Source organism: Numida meleagris, chromosome 1 (genome assembly GCF_002078875.1).
Source record: "Numida meleagris isolate 19003 breed g44 Domestic line chromosome 1, NumMel1.0, whole genome shotgun sequence".
NCBI lineage: Eukaryota > Metazoa > Chordata > Aves > Galliformes > Numididae > Numida > Numida meleagris.
In genome coordinates this window covers 35810076-35832881 of record NC_034409.1, presented here as the reverse complement: position 1 = coordinate 35832881, position 22806 = coordinate 35810076, and the positions used below count along the sequence as shown (strand labels likewise).

Below are 22806 nucleotides of genomic sequence, written 5' to 3'. Positions count from 1 at the left end.
AAACGGTATTTACGATTAATGCTTTCCAGTAGGGATCCTAAGATGGCCAACACCATGCTAAAACTTCATTTTAAAAACACACGTGGCCAACTAAAATCCAAAGGGATGCTGATTTTCATTCCAAATATCCTGCCAGTATACCTTGGCAAGAATCAGAAACCTTTGCGGTTCCAAAAGGAAGAAATATATCTGTATGGATTATACCTTCAGGCTCAGCCTGTTTCAGTATTCTACAAGCAAGTTGAATATCGAAGCAAGAAACATTTTGGGGAGAAAATAAAGATTAAATCTCTACTCAACCCTTTGTTGCAATGCAGTTTTCCACCTGCCTCAAGTTTATACGAGCTACCTGTCCCAAGCACGTGCCAGGTTCGTACAATTTAACATCATACAGCAACCAGTTTCTCAGCATTTCCACTAATAATACCCAAAGACCAGACTTATCTGTTAAATAGTTTGTTGTGGTTTAAAAGCTAAGGAGCGTTTCACAAATGAAATCCCAGAACGTAAGGGATCCAACATGTTTATATTTATGCAAAATGCAACTTAAGCATTGTTTTTCACACCCAAAGACACACCAAAACCCAAGGAATTTCTTATATGTATAAGAAGTATCTCGCAGTAACATCTATTTTTTCCTTTAATTCCAATCATCCAAGTAAGCATATGAAAGTTTTAAACAGCCTTTAGAAGTGTGAAAATTCTACAGTAATTTAAAGCCTTATGTGCATACATCTGTCAGTTTATAATAGTGTTTTATCCAATAGTTTCAGAGACTGAATTTCAATCTCACAAAAAGTTCACATTTGAGTAAAACGCATGATACATATTTGTCATCATATTCTGATAGCTCCCAAGAATCAGTGTAGTTCTCGTTTATTTTATTCTATACATAGGGGAAAAATATATACACAAAAGCAAAAATCCCATGTTAAAAAATCAGCTTAGAATTTGTTTTAACTTAAACTAGGTTCCGGATTCTCAGAAAGCTCCAAATGTTGTTGTTTAACTACAACAGTATAGTGAGAATTAAAGAATTTCAAGCTTGACACTATGTTTGCCATTCTGCATGTCAATTGAGATATGCTTCAGTCTTTGCCCATCATACTCATACAAATTACCTATTCTACCATCACTAGCAACTCTTCCATTGGTTGCATTGTTTCCCCTCTGTTATTAGCGTACTTACCTGCTATCTTTGACTTAATGTTGCTCTTAAATGAAACACCAAGACTGAACAATTTCCTGATGTTATAAACAATTTTGTATGGACAAAAAAAGAACACTCCCAAACTACAGTTTGTTTCATTGCACGCTTCTCCTACTATCCCAGCCTGCCTATTCATCAGAGACAGATGATGAGTAGAGGTGTGCTCAGAAAACCAGATTTTTAGTTTACAAACTCAAATACTATGAGGTTGGAAAGCACCTTTCACATTAATATATGAGGAAGACACAAAAGGTAGATCAGGCTGCCACAGGAAAACATAAAATGAAGATCGTTCCCTCTCTCTTAGTTTTGAAAAAGGAAATCTTAGTTCTCAAACCACAATGAGCAAAACGAAAAAAATGAGTTTGTTCATTCTTTGGAGAACACTGCACAAAACCAATGTTTTCATGCAAGTACATGCTTTGTTTCAAACGCCATAATTCCTTACAGACAAATTTCTTATGGAACTTCCATACAGCTCAAATTTGTCAAAACTACTGATTTCACAAAGCAAGGGGAAAAAGCACAGGCTGCGGGGAACAGAAAAATACGTGTGTCTTAGGACACTTCAAAAGGCAATAAAATTACAGCAACATTCATGAAAAAAGTAATAAGACTTTCAGTTCATTTGTTTTTCAAACCATCTTATCACCCTCAAGAAAATGAAATTACTGAACATTAAGAAACAAAACATATGCTTCTGTAAAGCACCAGAATAGCTATCAAACAGACCTGAGGAGGCATACAGAATGATGGCACCGTTTCTCTTTCACTCTAAGGTGGATTTCAGCTACTGAAACAGCTGCACAACATGTGATTTCTCTGGTGAATGCTAGAAACATAAAAAATGCCAACCCCACATACATTCTTCCTCAAAAATTCAAATAAAAAAGGAGTAGGTAAATAATGTTCATTATGGCTCAATACTAGTGAGATCTGGAACAATCCTAGACATGTACACACATATCTAGGGTCTTGAACAATGCCCCTACACGATTCACTTGAAGTTGATTATTATTATAAAAACTTATTATTAAAATAATTTACAAAAATAAGCATTTTCCTATTAATTTTCTTAAAAGGCTAACATCATACCATTTGGCATTAAAGCATTTGCTAATATAGTCTTACAAGAGAGTTCCTACTTACACAGGCAAAAATATAATGCATCTTTTAAAAACTATCAAGTACCACTTCCCCTCCTACTGACATTAAAAAAATACAACCATATTAGTTGTTAAACCACTCCAAAGCTGAAACTATTTCAGATACCTGAGAGCAGTTTCTGGAGAAGCAGACAAGCCTCAGAAGTGCATTAGTACATTTGTACAGATGTACAAACGATTTTGCTTACAGTGGTTTGAGAATAGAAAAATCAGAGAAAAGCCATGAAAAATGGAATACAAAGTCATACATTATCAACTGTTACAATGTTAGTATATTTTTTCTTTGCAACTCAGTCCAAATCCAGTTCAAATAGGAAATCTCAAATGACCCAGTAACAAAAACATAAAATGAGAAACTTAACATTCAGTAGTTATAGAAATTCAGACAGATTAAGATTGGGACAATGTATCAGCTAGAAATACATCATTGAGTATCAGATAAACTGAAAAAAAAATCTGTCTAAAAAAAGAATCAGGACTCATGCTGATGAAGTTACGATACTATTCTGTTTGTACACATTCATTTTGCTTGTTTGTTAATCCTAAATATCATTCTGTTGAACTCTTAGCTTTCTCTACTAATACAGGTCAGACATTTGTCTTTTAAATCCATCATTCTTTTGTATCTATAGACTTTCTACATGCAAAGGCAAGATAGTTTAAGAAAACGTTCAGTATATAGCAACTCTGGAGAACGGATTACAGATGCACGTGAAGCCTTCCTCAAGTGAAGGCACACAAGAATCTTGAAATAATTTAATTTTAAATCATTAAGTGTACAAACAGAAGTGTAAATACCTACTATGGTACATCTGAACTTTTTAATAGCTTTATAATGAACACATTCATTAAGTTATTCCAATTTAATCCATCTCTAAGTGTAAGTAAATACAATACAAAGTGAATTTCACTGTATACAAAAATATTCACATCTAAACTAGATGTGTAACACTTTTTTTTTTTTTTAAATATGCCAGTACAGTATCACATTTATGACTATAGATACACACAGAAATAGGGAGAAGTACAGGTGCCAATCAGAGGGTGTAGGCACACAGGCAACTTCATGTTACTTGGTAAAACACAGTAATGTGGGGAGTGACTCTTCAGCACTGCTGAAGTTTATTAAGTGACTGAGATTGTTAAATCTGTTTATGAAAATTAACTAATGTAAAGAGCAAAACAGAAAAAAAATGTATGGCAACATACATCTTGGTGAAAGTGAAACATACAAACCAAAAGATCGCTGTGCTTTTTTGTGTGTCTATATATATATATATAAAAACAAAACTACAGTAAAGCCCCTGTTCATTTATACAGAAACAAGACAAAATGTTTACAACTTAACTCTTAAAAAATACCAAATGTCTTCACTTAGATGTGGAATATTTAATTTGTTCTTTAAATCAAGTTCTTAGAACCTAAATTCTTTGTGCAAAGGAATCTTAACCTATGCAACTCCTCTGAAAAGAGAGCTCCCAATACACAACAGAGTCGAAGGAAGTTGCATATATAAATCCCACCTGAACTGAGACTGAGTCCAGTCCCACAATAAGATTAAAACTAATTTTGAAATTGTGTTTTGGATATTACAAAATGCAACCTAATGGTATTGGACATGTTTTCTTGGGGCGATCGCGTAAGGAATCTGTACTTGGCACAGAAACTCCACATCTGCATACACAATAGTCTAAATACACAAAAATTAAATCTATATTAACAAAGTACGTCAAGGATGAATAATAGTTGCCTTAAACACCAGATTAACAATTTTTAGCATATCTTGCTCATCTCCAACAGAAGTAAAAAACCAACTCTGGAAGTACATCCATCATTCAGCTCAATGGTTACCTCCCAGTAATAAGAACTATTTGCAAATATTACAAATAGTAATTTATGATAAAAGGGAAAAAGCCTGTTCAACAAAAGAAACTGCTTTTACTTCTGTTAAATCTGTATATTTAAGCTCTGACATTTTACAATAAAAAACCACAGTTGCTATTTTTATGCAACTCCCGAACAACTTCTACCAATCCGTTTTTGATGACAAAAAGTGGCATTAACAGATATATATAACTGCCAACTTTACTTCAGTTGCCACATTTCGCTTTTCTATTTAAGCCTTTGACTCCCCATCTCAAGGTACATTACTGCTTTTTTAGAATATAGCATCATCAAGGTTGGAAAAGACCCCTTAGATCATCTAGTCCAAACAAATGAACCCAACATCCCACTTAATACTTACTAGACTACAGAATTTAATTTGTTCTCTCAGTGACACAAAAGCCTGGCATGGAAAATCTGACATTCAAATAATGTAAAATTATAGGAATGATTTCACTTAGGAGTAAATTACAGTTTATGAGATTTCTAACGTGTTTTGCTCCGTTTAACTTCTGCAAATTAGCTTACGTGAATAAATGTCACAAGCAAATCTGGAAACTAAACCTGAGAGTAGACATAAGAAATGGAAGCTGAGCAGACAGGCAAGTCTGCTGGCTTTCAATTTGAATGTAGGTGTAGTGGGAAATTCTTCTCAAAGTGGAAAAGACTATTACAGTAAAAACAATACATAGGGTTCTTTTCCCCCTCTCATTGCCAAATATAAGGAATCATGAGCAGCTTGGATTACCAGTCCTCAAAACTGTATGTTAAAGGTGAACGTTCACATACATTTTATGGCTTTCAGTAGTACGCTAAAGGAAGCATTATTTAACCTTGTAGCTATCTAAGCATCTGATGCATGCAAGATTGCAGATACATGAAATGAAAGAACATTTTAGTATATGAATAATCAGAAAAGAACCAATCCTTGTGTCATACACTCATTTACTAGTCTTCAGAAAATGACTTTACTCTCAGAGGAGGGAGGGAATGACAAAGCAGGGTGGTGAAGAAAAACTGACCATAAATCTTATTGGCAATAACACCTACATTTAGCTAGCAGACAGAAAAAAAAGTGAGAGGCCATGTTTTTTAAAATAAGGTCCCAAACCCAGCTACATTTCCTGAATTTGAGTAATACTTACTGAAACAAACAAAAAAAAAATCTACCAGTGCAGGGGCAGCACCTGTATGTGCATGTGTTCCCTACAATAAAATAATACTCACATGACATACGAGGAACGGAATGCCGCAGTTATTTTTTTTTTTCTTTTAGAATACAAATGAAAAATACAGACATACATTTACTATCACCTTTTAAGAATACAAGAGAGCAGAATTATCAGTCCGGCTTACTGCTTGTTAAGAATTGGCTCGACTGCATTTCAGTAGAACTGCAAACGTTACTACCATCTAAAAATTAAAAGGAAGGCATGCCAACCGCAGAAGGAATCACACCAATTCTCCCTCCCAAAGCCAGAGTTACCTGTCATTACTTACCTAAGTTCATTTCAGATGCTAAAAGAAGAAAGTAATTCATTATATACTGCAGGACCATTGAAATGCAAGCGTTCACTGAGTAAATAACCTCGAGAGTAGTTACTTGAGTTATTCAGTAACAGCAAACAACACAAAACAAATGCTCACCTTCTTTAGCGATGGCGATATTCTCTCTCTCTGTCTCGCTCTCTGTCACGATCTCTATCACGATCACGATGTCTCTCTCTTTCTCGGCTTCTTTCCCGGTAATAGTCATCGTGACGATCTCTGCTACGTGATTTATGGCGTCTACTTTTTTCTCGTGACCTACTGTGGTCCCTCTCCCTGGATCGTTCACGTCTTCTAAAAAAAATTACTTCATTACTTTTTTTTTTTTTTTTTCCCCAAAACACAAGCCACCCACACGCTCGTTTTGTATTCTGTCAATTGGTATGAACTGGATCAAAAAAAGATAGGAGAGAAATACCTCCTCAGACACGAGAGAAATGTCTCTACACTGCGATGCAGAGAGATTTTTTTTTTTTATAGAACATGGAAGATAGCTGGGCTGGTGGCTAAGAACAGCTACAGATAGTAAGATGTCACCCGCTTCCAAACCAAGAAGTCAGAAATTACATGTTCAGAATGGAAGACAAGACAGCTAAGATCAGCTGGGGAGCGTACTGTGCCTCAAATGATCCCTACAACATGGCTGCTCATTGGCATACTGAAAGTGAGGGCCAAGATCAGCTGCCCATGTTTTTATTACTCATCATCAGCTACTCTACTCCTACAATGCCCAAATAAATTAGAAGTTAGAGGCTCAATGATTGTTGCAACTCTGAAAGGGTTGTGAATAAGCACTAGGTAGAAGGCCATGCATTTAAAACCTATTCTCAATTTTTTGACTGCATGAGAAAGAATAATAAGAAAAAAATCATTCTGGCCAACCTCTTTCCCTTGCCAAGTGTGACAGGAGAGGAGAAAGTTATTTTTAAGCAAAATGAAACTGGTAACAAATACCCTCTACCTTAATTTTCAATAGAAAACCACAGTAAAAATTATATACTGTATATGGAATATATCAATATCATATACATTGTATCTGAATTAATAAAGATAATTCAATTTTGAAGTTTACTTGTTGCAGCGCTACCATATAGAAGAGGACACAAGCTATAACTTAAAAACCTAGTCAGATCCACTTGAAAAACAAGAATCAATTAACAGGCAGATTATTTAAATTCAAAAGTTGTATTTGGTTCTTTCACACATCTCTTGAGCAGCTGAGCAAATCACTAAGCTTCCCACGTGACTCAGTTTCTCCTCTATGAACTAGTCTTGCCCTACACCTTCCCCTTCACAAGGGGGGGATGGAAGAGGAAAGTTTTACCTGGATCCAGAACCATAAGACTTGGACTCAATTCCATGAAGGCAGTCTTGAAGAGAGCTAATAAGTACTTTACAACGATCATCAGCAGATACTTTGGACTGTTTAATTAAGGAAATTGCAGTTACCAGGGTCTCTATAGCACTTCCATAGTCCCCTGAAAACAATATAAAATCAGAAGAAAATTATGCCAATTAATACAAAGACTTTTGTCTGTAATAATACAATTTGGAGCTTCAACAGCCTTCCAAATCATTTACTATAGGACTAAACATAACAACACCGTTCAAATCAGTACTCAGAAGGCATTCTCAAACATCAGCTGGATTACAGTACAGAAAGATTTATAGGTTGTACCTAAATTCAGCCTCCTAAGTAGAAGGAAGTGGCTTCAAGGCCGCAGGTTTCCTAACGGAAAAGCTATAAACTCTTTTTGCTTGGGCAGAATAGAAAGCAAATTTTACTAACCAGCACTGGCATCTGATACAGCTCTTGAAATGGCACTGCTTGAGATCGCCCTATTTCTGTTCATGATTTCTTCAAATTCTGCTTCACTTAGAGGTGTCCTTGCAGCATCCATCTCTCTGCAAGCAATAAAAATTGGTATTTAAAAGGTTAAGAAAACTTTAACGAGATATCACTGCAGTTTTAACAATCCAAGTTTGCAATTTTAAGCAAAATGACAAACAGAAAAGAAAGCAGGATCTGGGTTTGTGTTAAGCACCATGTTACAGTATAAAATCCTGAAAGCTTGAAAATAAATAAGTTAAAAAAAAAAAACAATTATCACATCTGCTATACGAGTAGAATTATTCTTGTTCTACCAGTCTAGTTTGAAGATTCAGCAGCACTTAAAACCGTGCTTTACAAATGTTTAACATTTTCATAAAATCCTTCACGGTATCTGAGCAGACATGACACGAGCGGAATGGATGCGGAGATACACGTACATGGGTAATGCAACTTTCAGCAAAATTAGAAATCTTTTTATGACAATCTTGAAATTAGAACTATATGATCCTGTTTCCCAGATTCTTAACTTAGACCAGAGGGCTGTAACTTATAAAAAGCAAATATAGTCCGTCATCTTTAAAACACTCAATTTTCTGGATGACACCAACATTTTACAGCTCATTCTAGGTTTTGTTTCTGGTCAAGCTCAAGGTGCTCCAATTTTATCTCCCAATCATAGTAAGGAGGAAGCAATTAAAGTGAATGCTTTTACTTTACTTTTATACTTTGATTATTAGCTAACTATACATGGATTCTGGAGTAACAACAATATTAACCCACACAAAATTTTTCCCACAATTTTTGCAGTGTTCTATCAGCCAGTCTCTGAATCATATAGAAAATCTGAAGAAACGTGTTAAGAGACAAAAGTTGAGACTGTTAAACTGACCCACGGCTTGATATTTCTAAAACAGTGTTAGTTCTTCCGGTAGAAAGAAAATGCAGAATAACAAGCAATACTATCCTCTTAAGTGCAAGAAGTGGAACAAGATCCTATAGCCAGTTTAGCATAAGAGGAAATGTCTAAAAATTCATACCTCCCTGAGTTTTGAGTATTATTTTTCGTGTGCCTCCCATAGAATGGAATATGTAATTTTTCTCTTATGGACATGTTATTTCCAGTGAAACGCCTATGATATATAATTAATGACAATTTAAATAGTTACGGATGATAGTCTTAACATTATTAATGAAAATAGTGGACAGAAGCTATTCTGTCCTATCCCCGCTCGTTCCCTCCCCAGCCATTCTGTAAACTGCAGACAGCTTAGATTTTGTCCATCAAAAAATACAAAGCACCTTATTATATCTCAGGCAATTAAGCCAAATGCTTGAATTTCTACAATTTCTATAGGAACATAGTATGTACAAATGTTTGGGGTTTTTGAACTTTGTGCTCATATGTAAAAGGAAGAATCGAAGTGCCTTCGCAGGAAACACTTCAGGCAAGAGAAGACTCTCTCAGCGATATCAGTAAAGTCACAAGTGAAAAATTCACATGTAACTACATAGAAAGTATCTCTCTTAAAATTAAGTCCCCAAAAGTTCTAAGGAATACAAAAACGGTGAAAATTAAGAAAACAGTGGCAAGACAGAGATGCTTGAAAGCACAGATGAAAAAGATGTTTCAAACAAGATGTGAAACACATGACTAGTCAAGTCAGAGAGACTCAAAAACCCTGTCCCAGATAGGATTAACTACAGAAAAGGCCACTGCTACAAACACAGAAAGATTGTACAAAATTACAAGTAGCTTGACAGGAAAGGAAAATAGAAGTCTTCCAATAAATTCCCACCCAGCTTTTGAGACAAAAGCTAACTTTTAATTGAATCCCTAAAAAAAAGGGACAAGCAGAACTCCTAGATGAAAATGGTATGAGCTTGGTGCGGCACCACCCTCAACACATGCACATATTCAAAGAGAAGAACTCCAGAGCATTTTAAAAGACAAGATGGCAAAGCAAGATGGCAAAGCGACAAGTGAGAATTTCAAGTTATGACAGAAGCACAACCAGAAGCTACTAGCAGGAAGTGATATAATAAGTTAGCATGTAGAACACACAGAATGATGATACTGCAAACAGCGTACACAAACAGTTCAAAGCTGAAAAGGGAAAGTAAGATTACTAGCAATGCATTTTAAGATTTTCTTAATGCTACAAACACATTTATGAGAGTTAATATGAGAAGCAAACGGACAAATCCCATGATTGCAGGGATCCCCACCAGCTTTTTTTTTTTCCCCCTCCTTTACTTTTTCTAACATTTGCATTAAAAACAAGAAAAAAAAAATCACAGATTTCCTACAAGGAATAAAGTCTGCTATAAAGCACGTTACACCAAAAGCACTCACCTTCCAGGTGGCCCATAGTCACCTCTGTCATATGGTGGAGGTCGGCCATATGGATCCGTTGGAGGTGGGCCACGGCTGTCTGAAGTAGGTATGCCACTATTGGCAGGTGGGGGGAAGAAAGCTGGATTCACGTGTGGTGCGGGTGGTGGAGCACCTGGAGGTGGCCCAGGGAGATGTGGAGGAGGTGCAAGAGTCAGGGGTGGCCCGAGAGGGCCAGGTGGGCGAGGGGGAAATGGACCCGGAGGTGGAGGTGGACCCTGCTGAGGTGGTGGTGGACCTGGTGGTGGCCCATAGCCTGGAACTGGTGGTGGAGGGCCTGGAGGAAGCGGCCCAAGTGGGGGCTGACCGAAAGGCTGTCCTGGAAACAGAACTGGTGGTGGTGGACGGTCACCACGATTAGGAGGTCCAGCTAAAGGAGGTGGGAGGACCTGACCGGGAGGTGGAGGGCCTGGTGGGCCTGGTGGACCAGGAGGACCTAAAGGTGGACGTGGGGGAGTTTGTCCAGCTACAAAAAAAAAAATAGAAAAAAGTTAATAAGAAATAAAAGAGTCACAGAAATAATTAAGATTCTTGTCCTTTTTTTTTTTTTCTTCTCAGACAAAGAACCCTCACTGAACAATTTACAACTTGCACAAGACATGCATACTTCCACTTTTGGGTCCAGTAGCTTACATTTATAATTGGTTATCTACACCAAAAGAGAACATCAACTTGAGAACAGACCCAAAAAGGACTTAACCAGCCGCAATTGTTAGATTAAAAAAAATTAAAAAACAGAAGAAAACACCAAAGCTTACAAAATCTAGAAAGCATCGCAACCTACTTTTACCTTATACAAAAGACCAATTGCAAGTGTAAGATGCAATGTATATAACAATACATGAAAAGCTATACTGGAGAAGGTACAGTAAACGCAGCATCCAAAACTACTTTCAGGTCCTCATTAGTCGTTTGTTGGGGTTTATTTTTGTTTTGTTTTAGTTGACCATGTCCCTCTGACTGCTAGTAGAAAATATACAGGATGACATTTATTAAAAACATTGAAGCTGAAACGAGAACTTCACTGCAATACAAATCTGACATTTAAACAGAGATTTGCCCCATGTCAGATACCTGACTATACATGAACACCTCAACTTCAACTTTTTGGTGCCTGCTACCTGACCTTGATTTTTGTAATTCCCAAACAAGCACGCTGCATTAACAGAAGAAAATAAAAAATTAAACTGAAACTCCACACATTATATATTTTTACCTGGGAACGGTGGTGGTGGGCCTCCTGGCCCTGCTGGTCCAGGAAATCTGTCTCCACCTGGAATGGCACCTGGGAAACGGCCTCGCCCTCTATTACTAGGTGGAAACGCTGCCCTTGAGCTTCCTCCTGGAGGACCAGCTTTACCTTCCCCAGACATCTGGCCAGACTGTGTGGCTGCAGTGGAAAAATTTAATTATGTAAATCAAAATAGTTTAAAGTTTCTCGATTCTTGATCTAAAGTTTTATGCAGCACTATAGCACCACCTTGATCCTCAGTACCAAAAAGGAAAAAAAACTTTGGTAAAATTCAGCAGCGTTCCAGTATCCCCACACTAATGGAACAGCAACCGGAGAAACTGTTAGTCCATGAAGTTAGCCTAATCTGCCTCTAAATGCTGTACCTCTAAATATTCTCATGCTTTTTTTTTTTTTTAAATTAAATCCACAAGAAGGAATTGAGAACGCTTTTCCAATCTTAAGAGTTTTACTAAGCTCCATAATGAGCACTTCCAGTAAGTCCTATCTCCTATTAAAATCACAGACATTAATTACATTGAGTGATTTCTTTGATTTTCAGTTTTTAAGTGGATCTTTTATTTTTTTTTTTAGACAAAGCTGCTTCTTCATTCACTTAAGTATTTTACAGAAATTTAAAACTGCACAGAAATTATCAGATACTGAGAGAAAAATTGCAGGACAACTTTTGGAATAAACTTCCAATTTTTCCAAGACAGCACACGAGAGAGACTTACTTTTCCTTGACTGCATTTCAAACTGACTCAGAAATTGTTTATTACATGGAGTCACAACAGGATTCTGCCCATGCAATTCTCTTTTAGGCAACAAATCCATCAACTTTTTGGAGGACGCTTCCGATCCCACACCCACAAGGGCAAACCTGAAAGGAAGGAAAAAACAGTTACACTGCAGTTTTTTTGTTCCCCAGATATCCTGATGCCTCGTGGGTAATGTTTAACACAGTTAGCAGAAGAATACCTGAAAACTAAATACAGAATCTTTCACAGATCTTAGTTCTGTTTTACAGATAGATAACGAAATTCACCTTAGGGCACAGAAGAAGAACTGTGACATAAGTCTAAGATGCAGCAATGTAACAAAGGTAGCTCTCTGACACAGTATCAATATACTATACACGGATTATTATGACCAAGTTGTTATTAAGCATTCCTGGTATTCTTATTGCTACTCTCATAAGTCACGATGAGAGACGAAGGCAAAGTCAAGTAAGGAAGAAGAGACTGCCAGTGAGGAATCAGCTCAAGTGCTCACTTTCAACAGTGAATGGAAAAACAAGCATTTAAAATCATTCAGTAACAGGGACGGTATAGGTAAAAACAGCATTTATATTATGAAGAACAACATTTATCACCACCACACTAAGTGAAACTTAGGAATAGAATCTTCACGTGAATGCCAATATAATTTAACTCATTAAATAGCAGGGTATAATATTCCCATAAAATTTACACCTGGAATTTACTTAATCAGTATGAAATAATACACCCAATCATCATTCAAGATCGATAAACAAAGGCAATAAGTTCACATACTGACAGTAAGAAAAACTGTAACTCTTTCCCCACTTAGATCCTCCTGAACTTCAGTCGATTTACAGAAACAGCAGACAAGATCTTACCCTTTAGACTGGCCATTAGCACGGTTCTCAAAAAACTTTATCTCCAAAATATCATTTACCCCCAATGAATGAACCGCTTCCGTTAAGTCTTCATCTGTCGTCCACTGAAAAATACAACATTCAACTATGAAATCTTACCTAAAACACTACGACATTTTCCCACACTTTTATTTGTTGGTGTAAGTGGTGAAGAGGAATACTTTATACAAGTTGTCAGTATTTCCTGACTCTCAGAGGACCACCATTTAGATTTTACAACGCCCAGACAATTCACTTTTAAAGAACACGCTTTGGCATACGCTATGCTGGCCAAGCCCCTCCATGCAGTAAACCAGCTAATAAATGGGTGCCGAAACAATTCCTATTTGAGTAACTTTTCTGAAAGCACTTTTTCCAAGAGTATTAAGCTTAAACTGAACTATTTAAATAATTGTCACATTTTTTGACATCCAATCCATTGTTTTTCTCCCGTTGATTCTATTTCCAAACCAAAAATCCACTTTTAAGACCATATTTACATGTATGCTCTCTACAAGAGCTTTAATTAGTGAGAGCCTAGTGAATCACATGCTATTTGCAAAAGAACAGCAATATTTACAGACAAAAAGCGGGAAACTAGCATAGAAAACACAGTAACATTCTTTTCCCTTAACCAAATCTCCTTGCTGTAACTTTCCATTAGTTACCATCTAACATTTAACAATTTCACAAACACTCGAAGGTAAACAAAACATTCATACTCAGTTTTCTTCCTCTTTCTGAAACTCCATCACCTCTTTAAATTCTGCGTGGGAAGTACAAAGCAGGCTTTCAACAATCTGAATTACTTATCTGACCTTCCCCAAATCAAGGCTTCTTTTAAAAGACAAATAAATTACTTTGCTGAGATCTAAACACAAAATAAATACAATAGCAATGCTCAAACAAATTAAGCGTGCTTTTCGTGGATAATTCATTTGTGAAGCCTAACAATGAGTAACAGGTGCACACTACTGCATATTGGCCTACCTACTTTAGAAATTGTGACATTTGACTTGGATGAGTTAGCTGACTGCATTCCTATATTTTAGAGAGGTACAACTGTTAAGTCAATTAACTCCTTTTACTTAGCTATTAGCTCCTGAAATTAGGATACTGTACTAATTAATGAAAAACACTTAAGAACACGTAAAGCCTTCTTTTTCAAGCTTCTACCTAGCAAAAATTTATTCAGATGAAAAAAACCACAAAGGAAGATTTTGCGTGCACGGACTCGATGAAATGGATTTCAGGTAAAGAGAGACCAATTCCAGTTAATTTAGCTGCTGAAGAGCTACCTGCACTTTCATTGTTTAACTACAATTGATTTTTAAAATACTTTAATGCTGACAAAGGGAATTGTCTCAAGGGAAATGGTAGCTCAGTGAGTTATCCCAGAACTATTACTCCCAGGACTGAAGAAAGAAGCCTCGAGGCAAAGGAAAACAGCTTTGTTGCAAGAATCAAAAAGGAAACAGGAAAAAGGCAAAAAGTAAGAAAATCCCAGATAACCTTGTTTTCTTTTTTGTCTAAACAATTCAGTAAGGGCTTACTTAAAAATGGGTTTGTTTGGTAGATTTAAACTATCTCCAAGTATAAGACATTTGATATCTTAGGCTTATTTTCCTCCTTCACTATATTGTCTGAAAAGGCAGCGTTAGCACATATATCCCTTCATAACACCTAAAACAGCAGAAATAAAGCTTCAAAGTTGAGATTTACGGAGCAAGATAGCTCCAGGCAGGCTCATTAAATTGCAGGTTGAAAGACAAGCAAATAAGAAAAAAAAACCAAATACTTTCTTTGCTGCACTTCTAATATTTCACCTAACAGTTCAAATAAATATTTCACAAAAAAATCACGTTTGCAATTTTCAGATTGCTGGCCACACCTGGATAGGAATGAGATACTCACCCAAGTAAGATTTCCAATGTACAAGGCAATTCTCTTTCCAGTATATGTGTAGACAACATTTGGTGCAGCTCCTTTGCCTACATCGTCCCCAACTGATGGTGGGAGAGAATCCATGTAGTCACGATCTTCTGGGGCATCTCCATTATTCGCAGACGGAGAGATTACATCGTCATACAAATCAATCTGATCGTGTCCACCATATTCAGCTTCCTGAAATACATGAAGCACCCAGGTTATATTTAACATTAAACATTTCTTTGAAACAAAATAGTCTGACAACTGCCGCTTTCCACAGACATAGTTTGACCCAACACCTACACAACATCCGTACTGAAAGGCTAAGCTAAAAACAACAATACATCTCCAGCAACTGCTTTGCACTGCTACTCTCTTTACCTTGTAATACAAGCAGAACACTAAAGAACGCAAGCTCTACTCCCAGAATTACAGACATGAGCAAGCACAAGCAACGTGCAAAACGACAGGCTAAGATCAACCACCAAGTTTTTTCACACTTGGTAGAAGGAAAAGATCAAACCTTAAGTGGTCGGCATTGATAAAATTCTGTATTTCAGATTTCTGCTGCATTCCTAATTTGATTTTCATCTCCTTGTTCACAGAGAGAAAGGACAGAATTCTATCTTATGTCATTAAATTTCATAAACCATCGGCTTTGTGTGCATTAAACATTTATTTGTTCCATGGCTATAGACGAACTATTCTACAACATCAAGGCTGCCTCTGGAACACTTTAGTTGAGAAGAGTATCATGGGTTTTTGGAGTGAATCACCCCGTCCGTCAGGTTGGTACAGTTTACAGCACAGTTTTGTCCAAGTGAACTAGATTCCTTTCAGAGGGAATAGAATTGTGAGTTTATTTACAGAAGCTCAGCTTCGTGTGCTTGACAACTGCACACTACCTGTTAAATGGGAACAGATGAGTCAAAAATCAACCAACGGTCCTTTGGATACCTTTGAATCCTAAGTCAGGAAGGAGTATTTGGTCCAATGAGGCAGATCATGTAAGCAGTGCATTAGGGGAAAAAAAAAAAACAAAAAAAAACCCACCACCATCCAGAGGAGGCCACGAGGATGATCAGAGGGCTGGAACTCCTCTCCTGTGAAGAAAGGCTGAGGGATCAGGGCTTGTTTAGCTGGAGAAGAACAGGCTCCAGGCAGACCCCATTGTGGCCTTCCAGGACCTGAAGGGGTCCTACAGGAAAGCTGGGGAGGGACACTTTAGCAAGGAGTGTAGTGATAGGATAAGGGGTAATGGCTTTAAACTACAAGAAGGAAGGTTTAGACTAGATATAAAGAAGAAATTCTTCACAATTAGCATGGTGTGGCACTGGCATGGACTGCTCAGAGGAGCTGTGGTGCCCCATCCATGGAGGCGTTCAAGGCCAGGCTGGATGGGGCCCTGGGCAGGCTGAGCTGGTGGGTGGCAGCCCTGCCCACTGCAGGGGCTTGGAACTGGGTGGGCTTGAAGGTCCTTTCCAACCCAAACCATTCTGTGATTCTACAATATTCAACAGTGACCAATTCCCACACTGTGATGTGGCTATCCTAGCAATCACTTCTGACAGAGCACCTCAATTTGTCTGAAAAAGAGGCACCATCTAGATTTCTACTGACAGGAAGGCAGACCACTATTGCTCCCTGAGAAGCTACTGTGAAAGCTTAGGAGAGCCTCGCGGTGTTGCATGTTAATCTTCAAAGCTTTCATATTGACTTGCAAAAGTTGCTTTGCCATATGAAAGGTTGCAACTTCAAAAGTCTGTAGAGGGTTCCTGGACTCATCCACCCTGATACAGAACAGAAAGTGCCTCACCTGGTTTTGATATCAAGAGATATTTCAGAGGCTGTTACCTTGTGAATTTGTATCTAGAAACCCACACAAGCATCCTCGACAGAGCAACTCAGAATAACAGACACAGGGACTAGAGAGGATCAGCGTGGATTCCACAGAAAACAAGCTGCAAAGCTAGCAGTCTTGGTTGAAAACCAAATATATCCACAGTCATCGTCAGATGATCAGCTCTTTTGAAAATACGAAAACATTCATTATCAAATGCTATTCTTACAGAGGATATCACTAAAATAATTAAAACCAGATATTCAAGTTTTGGCTTTGTCAGACAAGTAAGTTTGATCCTCAGTGAACTGCAGTGGCCCAATATCCAACACTGAACTTCAACAGAAAATTAATCTCTTCCAAACTAAGTTTATCATCACAAAATTAATAAAGTTTTGTGTTTTCACTCATTCTATTCAGTTTTCCACCTAACTCTGACTTCTCATATCATTGTAATTAATGAAATTAAGGTCGAAGAACTGCCTGGGACAGGCTGAAACATGCTATCAGATGGTAAGATTAAGAGTGATGTCACAAGGCAATTAAAGAAATTCTCTATAAATGTGCAGCAATTCTTGCCATTTATGTGTGTAGATTATGACTTTAGGAAAGAAGAATGCAGTCTTGGTGGACAGATCCAAACAAGCAGCCACCAGTTTTACAGCAGACGTACACTAACCTCTCTATCTATGAGAAGGCTGAGGTCAGCACTGCCAAAATATCAACAGGAACAGGTAACAGTCCACAGCTCTACTGCGCTTCTTACTGGCAAGAAACTCCTCTGAACTGGATCAAGTTTCTGTTCCACAGGCTTTCAGATCATCATCACAGCAGAGAGAATTAGCAGGGCAGTGCAGGTTGCATGCAACTTTTCTCATCTGCCTGATGCCTTAATTTAAATCAATAAAGACATGGCCAAAAACCTGACGTTGCTCACTACAATTTCTTCTTACACTGTGCTGGTTTTGCAGGAAGCATGGAATGCGATGGCTCAATGGCTGTTACACAAGATCCAATAACCCTTCCTCCTTCACAGGCGTACCTTAGAAACTCACCCAAACACACCCTTCTCCCCTAGATGCAGATGAACAAGAGAAAGAACCCAAGCCACCTTACTTCTCTGGTCTTAGTTATTTCAACAAACGTTCCATCCATCTCACAAATTGTTTTTGACATCTTCCAACTTCCTCAGTTAAGAGAAAGCCATCAAGCATGAAAGGACTTCTGCTCATCGTCCTTCACACTCTTAGAGATAAACATCCTACAAAAAAGTTAGCACCATCACTGTCACTCCTCCCATACCCAAATCAGAGTAGCGGCGTTTCCACAGATCATGCTTTATCAACATCGCTGTCCGAAATATCACATTATTTGCTCTGGAAAATCAGGACTGAAATTTCACACTCAGTGTTAACTCAGTGGGCTCCGGTGAACAAAAAGGGTAATGAAAAGATACACTGTCAAAAACTCACCGCAGAATAGCTGTTCCGCTTCCAGTTACTCAGCCCTTCCCCTGTATTTTGTATTTTAATCGCTGCTTGCAGCATTTTGCAACATTGAAGTAGGAAAGACAAACACATGGAGCGTCATGGTCATATCCAGAAGGGATAAATTAAAAGCGTCCCTTTGTTTTGAAACTCAGCAGCCCCACTCTTGGGCACTGCAGAAAATAGCTGGTCTCTCCCACTCCCCTTACAGAGGAAAATTGCTCGGGGGGAGGGGGTAAAACTTCTTTAAACAGTACTTGCATCTGAGATATCTGAATTTGCTTCTTCTCTGTCCCATTTGAGAATCAATGCTAAACTACATCCCCAAAAAGACATTAAAAAAGATGAAATTTCATTTAAAATTTTCTACCATTTCTGAGCAAAGCACTTAATAATTAAAAAGCAAATTATTCACCTTCTCCTTTACCACTTTTTCAATTCAAAAGTTACAGCATATGCAGTCGTAAACTTGAAATGGATGTTAACAGCCTCACTTTAAAAAACATCTGCAGGTCCTAAAAAAATCACAAGTTGAAGAAAGGCAAAAGTCTTTCTGGTTTTGATTAGCTGTCTGAACACACAAACAAACCGGAACAAAACAACAGGCCTTGATGTTTCCAAAATAGCACGCAGCCCGTGGTGGACAAGTGTGTTAGGCCACAAGACTCCCATTAACTTTAGAGGCCCAGACGCCTGCAGCTCTACCGGCGGCTCATGGCGAACATCCGAGCAATCCGATCCCTCGGCAAATGCAGTAAGAAGTCGCGCTCGGCCAAAAGTATAAAGAAGTGTAGGTAGTATCACTGTTTGCACCGCAGCAAAGCCAACAGGCCCCAGCTGAGACGGTCTCAGGTTTTCTTTGTAGCGTGGTATTTGCAAATAGCAAAGGTTATCTCTTGCCCAGGGCCCTTTCAGTAGACCAAGGCAACCAAGGAAAACCAGCCATACATAGCAGTAAGGCATCGCACACGCTTTGTAAAACAAATACAAGGTCTGCAAGCTTATACTCCTCATGACCCAGCCAGTACTGCCCTTCTGGGTAAGAATGTATCATCTCACACCATGCCCATCCCCTCCAAAGAGGCAACTACCTTCTTGACATAGCGGCTGTTTTTAGTAATCTGTTTTACACAACCATTAAATGATAGCCTTTATAATTTATTAAACAAAAATATTTTTCTTCGTGTTCCAGACAAGAAGTCGAGAGAGTAACATGTTCCTAAGAATCCGCAGCCACAGAGGTTCCCACATAGTAAGTCTCTCAGCTGCTTTCTCCATCTAAATCACTTTCATTATCGAGCTACCAAATACAAAGCTTTTATTTCTAATTTGTTAGTATTTAATTATTGAACTAGAACTCTTCCAGACATGTTTAGACAAATCCACTACGCAGCCATGCGAGTACACTTATCAGAGTATAAACAAAACAAGCATTTTTTCCACAGCATTACAATAAAAGATACTTCTGACCAAGCATAGGATATAAAAGAACAAATATACATACATGCACACATACATAAAGATTAAAAATATTTTACTGTTTAAGACAGTGGTAAATAACATGTAGTATGTCTTTTTTTATTTAAACAGTTTATTTAAGAGCACTTGTGCGTATCCATACACATGAAAAAAACGTGGGAAAAACAAAGCCAATCAGAGCACGAGGGAGCTTTACAAAGTATGGTCACATCTTCAGTGCAGGAAAGTAACCCAGTTTGCTGGCCAAAGGTGCAGGAAACCTTGAGGCAGAACCACACTGGCCTCAGGCTCCTTACTATCTCAGCATCGTGCTGTGAAACTCGGTACTTTTGAGTACAAAAACGCACTCCAACACTTTCTCAAGCACCTCTAATCTTAGCACAGTCTTCTGCCACCAACGGGATGCCAGCTGCAGCCATTTGTACGCACATAATGCACTCCTGTGCACAGCACAAACACGTGCATGTCTGGGGAGACGGTCAAAGCAGAACGCGCCACGCAACACGTATTTCCTATAGGTCACAAGTGATGTATGCAGAAAATATTGCTGTTATGAGACTCTCAGTTCAGAACGACACTAAATAAATACGAAAGACCACTGGATGGGGAAGCCAGCTTACAAGAAAATAAAAAAATGAATCAAGCAAATCATCTTGGGAAAAAAATGAAATGGAAATACAATTAAAACCAATTTAAATACAATTGATGGGAGACAAATTGAGTAAAGCATTAAACACAAGGACAAAGGACACAATTATGATGAAAAATAGCTTAATGAAAGAGCAAGAGGCAACACAGGCACATACAGTTTTGGTGAGTGCCAGATGGAAAGTTGTGTTTTCACTACAAAGACGTGACTTCAAGTCCAGTGAGCCAGCTCTTTGCAACCTGCAGTTGGCTGCGAGACAGTTCTCAGTTTTTGTTCAGTATGGCCAGTCTGTAAGCCCATGGGTCCGGGGTCTTTACTTCAGCCTTATAACCCGTACTTCATTTAGTGCTAATCAAGCGGAACATCCTCCCACCTCACGGAGTCAGGCATAAAACAAATCCCCAAAGAGCTCCGAAGATGAGCACATGAGGCCCAGAGCAGGACAGAGCAACAAAGGGAAGCTCGTTCAGCCACAAGTCCTAAGAGGCCTCTTCCCTACAAATACAAAAGTTCTGTCCCAGCTTTGCTATAAATACAGTTATACTGTACTTGGAAGAATGAAAAAGCTACACGGTATGTTTCCAGTCCCTGCTACTGGAAAGGGTTCCTACAGTCCAACAAATATCGGCAAGTCAAGACAGCACCGCACAATTCAAGAACAGTATGCTGTTTTACACATAAAGCAAATTTTCATTAGAAAATATACCATCGCATAACATGTCTGTTACATAAATTACCATCAAATTGCCATCATTTTCTCCCTACGGCATTTGACAATTGTCATCTTCACCCCTCCACAGACATGCTGAACCATAAGTCCTCTATCTTATTAATTCAAGCTGTCAGCTTCAAATCAGAAACCCTGAATAGAGGTTTCAAGAAGAATCATCACAATGGCATCAGAATTAGAGGTAGCAGCGCTGTAGGTGGTAACAACTGGCTTTTGTTCCTGCTCTGCAGAAGGAAATGGAAAGTGCAGAGGTGTCAATCTCTGCCAGTCTAACTTTCTATTTTAATGTAATATAGTTCAACTGAGTAGGATCTGAGACAATGCAAAAGTCCCAGAACTCAAGCTTGGAAAAGAATAAACAGAAAAATTTTGCAAAAATTAAACAACAACCAAAAAAAGCCAAGCTGAGGAAAAACTGGCAGTGGCCTCTTCTCACTTCTCTGCTATATTCTACCCTGCAGGGCTCACAAACCAAGGAAGCACGAGATTGCAGCCCTAGCACGACAGTAACCAGGGCAAGAGAACAGAAGGGTAGAGAACAGAACTGCAGGAACCGCCACTGCTAGAAGCAGCAGAACCACCACAAGCCTCTCTTCAGCTGTGCCATGGGCGTTCCGAGCATCACAGCTACAGGGAATATCTGAACCAAGCAGTGTCTCAGCAAGCAGGGCCACAGCGTCGTTCCAAGCCGAAAAGCACACCCCTCCCCCAGTTTTGCTCTGACAATCTCTGTCTCCACAAACGTTACAGCCACAAATCGTACCACTTTGAGGTCTTCTCTCTATGTGAGTTTACACAAACGCTACTGGATTCAAATTATTTTTTCTGAAGAACTTGGTTTGTTATCAGTTTTTTACGTGGAACTGACTAACACAGAACCAAACTTAGCACAGAAGTTGCCAAGATAAGAATCACAGAATGGCTTGGGCTGGAAGAGACCTCAAAGATCACGTTTTATGCTACATGGTATTTGTGCTGGAGTCCGTCCCTGCATAAATTCATGTAATGGGTATTCAGCTGTCAGGGAGAAACCTCCACATGTGGACAAACCAAATGCTCATCGGTCCCCTCTGTCATATGCTCACCCAGGATGGCATTCTTGTATGGTATAATTTTAGGATATTACTAATCTAAATTAATTTATCGATGAATACTGAAAGAAATAAAGTTTCCTGGGGCAGTGACAAGTTGCTGGCAACATTAGCTGTGAGTCCCATACCCTGCTGTCTTCTCCCGTTCCATACGGGCAGCACTTGGGGAACCCGTGACCGCGGGGCTGCTCCTGTCAGCTCCGTTCAGGGGCAGAAACGGTGCGATCTGGGGCAGCGCCGCCCCGAGAAGCGCAGTACCCGCACACGGGACAGATGGTCCGCCAACCCGACAGGAACATCGCCTTTTGGTGGAAAGGGAGGAAGGCGAGTAAAAAAGGAACCGGAGAAGTCAGTCAGCAATGCAGGAAGTTCTGCGCGTTTCACCGCCACTTCCTCACCCAAATAAATCCCCTCCGCTCGCGAAGAGCCCGAGCAGCGCGGGCAGAGCCGGCGGGCGGCAGACCCCCCTGCAGCACGAGGCCGCGCTCCTTCCGCCTCCCGAGGGGCCGCCGCCGCCGCTCCTCCCGCGCTGCGAACAATGGCAGCGCTGCCCGCCGCCGCCGGGAAGGGGCCGCTCTCCCGAGCGGGACGGCTGTGGCGGCAGGGAGAGGAAAGCGGGGCGGCAGGGAGAGGAAAGCGGGAGGAAAGGCGCTCGCCCGCGGCCTTCCCCCCCCCC

The 22806-nt window shown here is 39.2% G+C and overlaps 1 protein-coding gene across 4 annotated transcripts in view; it reads right to left on the bottom strand.

Moving 5' to 3' along the window:
• The window catches only part of CPSF6 (cleavage and polyadenylation specific factor 6), a 30175-nt gene that overhangs the window by 6912 nt on the left and 457 nt on the right, over window positions 1-22806 (bottom strand). The window contains exons 2-10 of one of the 4 annotated variants that reach the window (XM_021385132.1): window positions 14840-15049; window positions 12908-13011; window positions 12003-12148; window positions 11251-11424; window positions 9996-10500; window positions 8680-8772; window positions 7598-7713; window positions 7133-7286; window positions 5908-6102 (exon numbers count right to left, since the gene is read on the bottom strand). In XM_021385132.1, the coding sequence (XP_021240807.1) occupies window positions 5913-6102; window positions 7133-7286; window positions 7598-7713; window positions 8680-8772; window positions 9996-10500; window positions 11251-11424; window positions 12003-12148; window positions 12908-13011; window positions 14840-15049 (1692 nt within the window). In that variant the 3' untranslated portion in view covers window positions 5908-5912. The remainder of the gene's footprint in view (window positions 1-5907; window positions 6103-7132; window positions 7287-7597; window positions 7714-8679; window positions 8773-9995; window positions 10501-11250; window positions 11425-12002; window positions 12149-12907; window positions 13012-14839; window positions 15050-22806) is intronic. The other 3 variants (XM_021385133.1, XM_021385134.1, XM_021385135.1) reach the window with 3 other exon arrangements.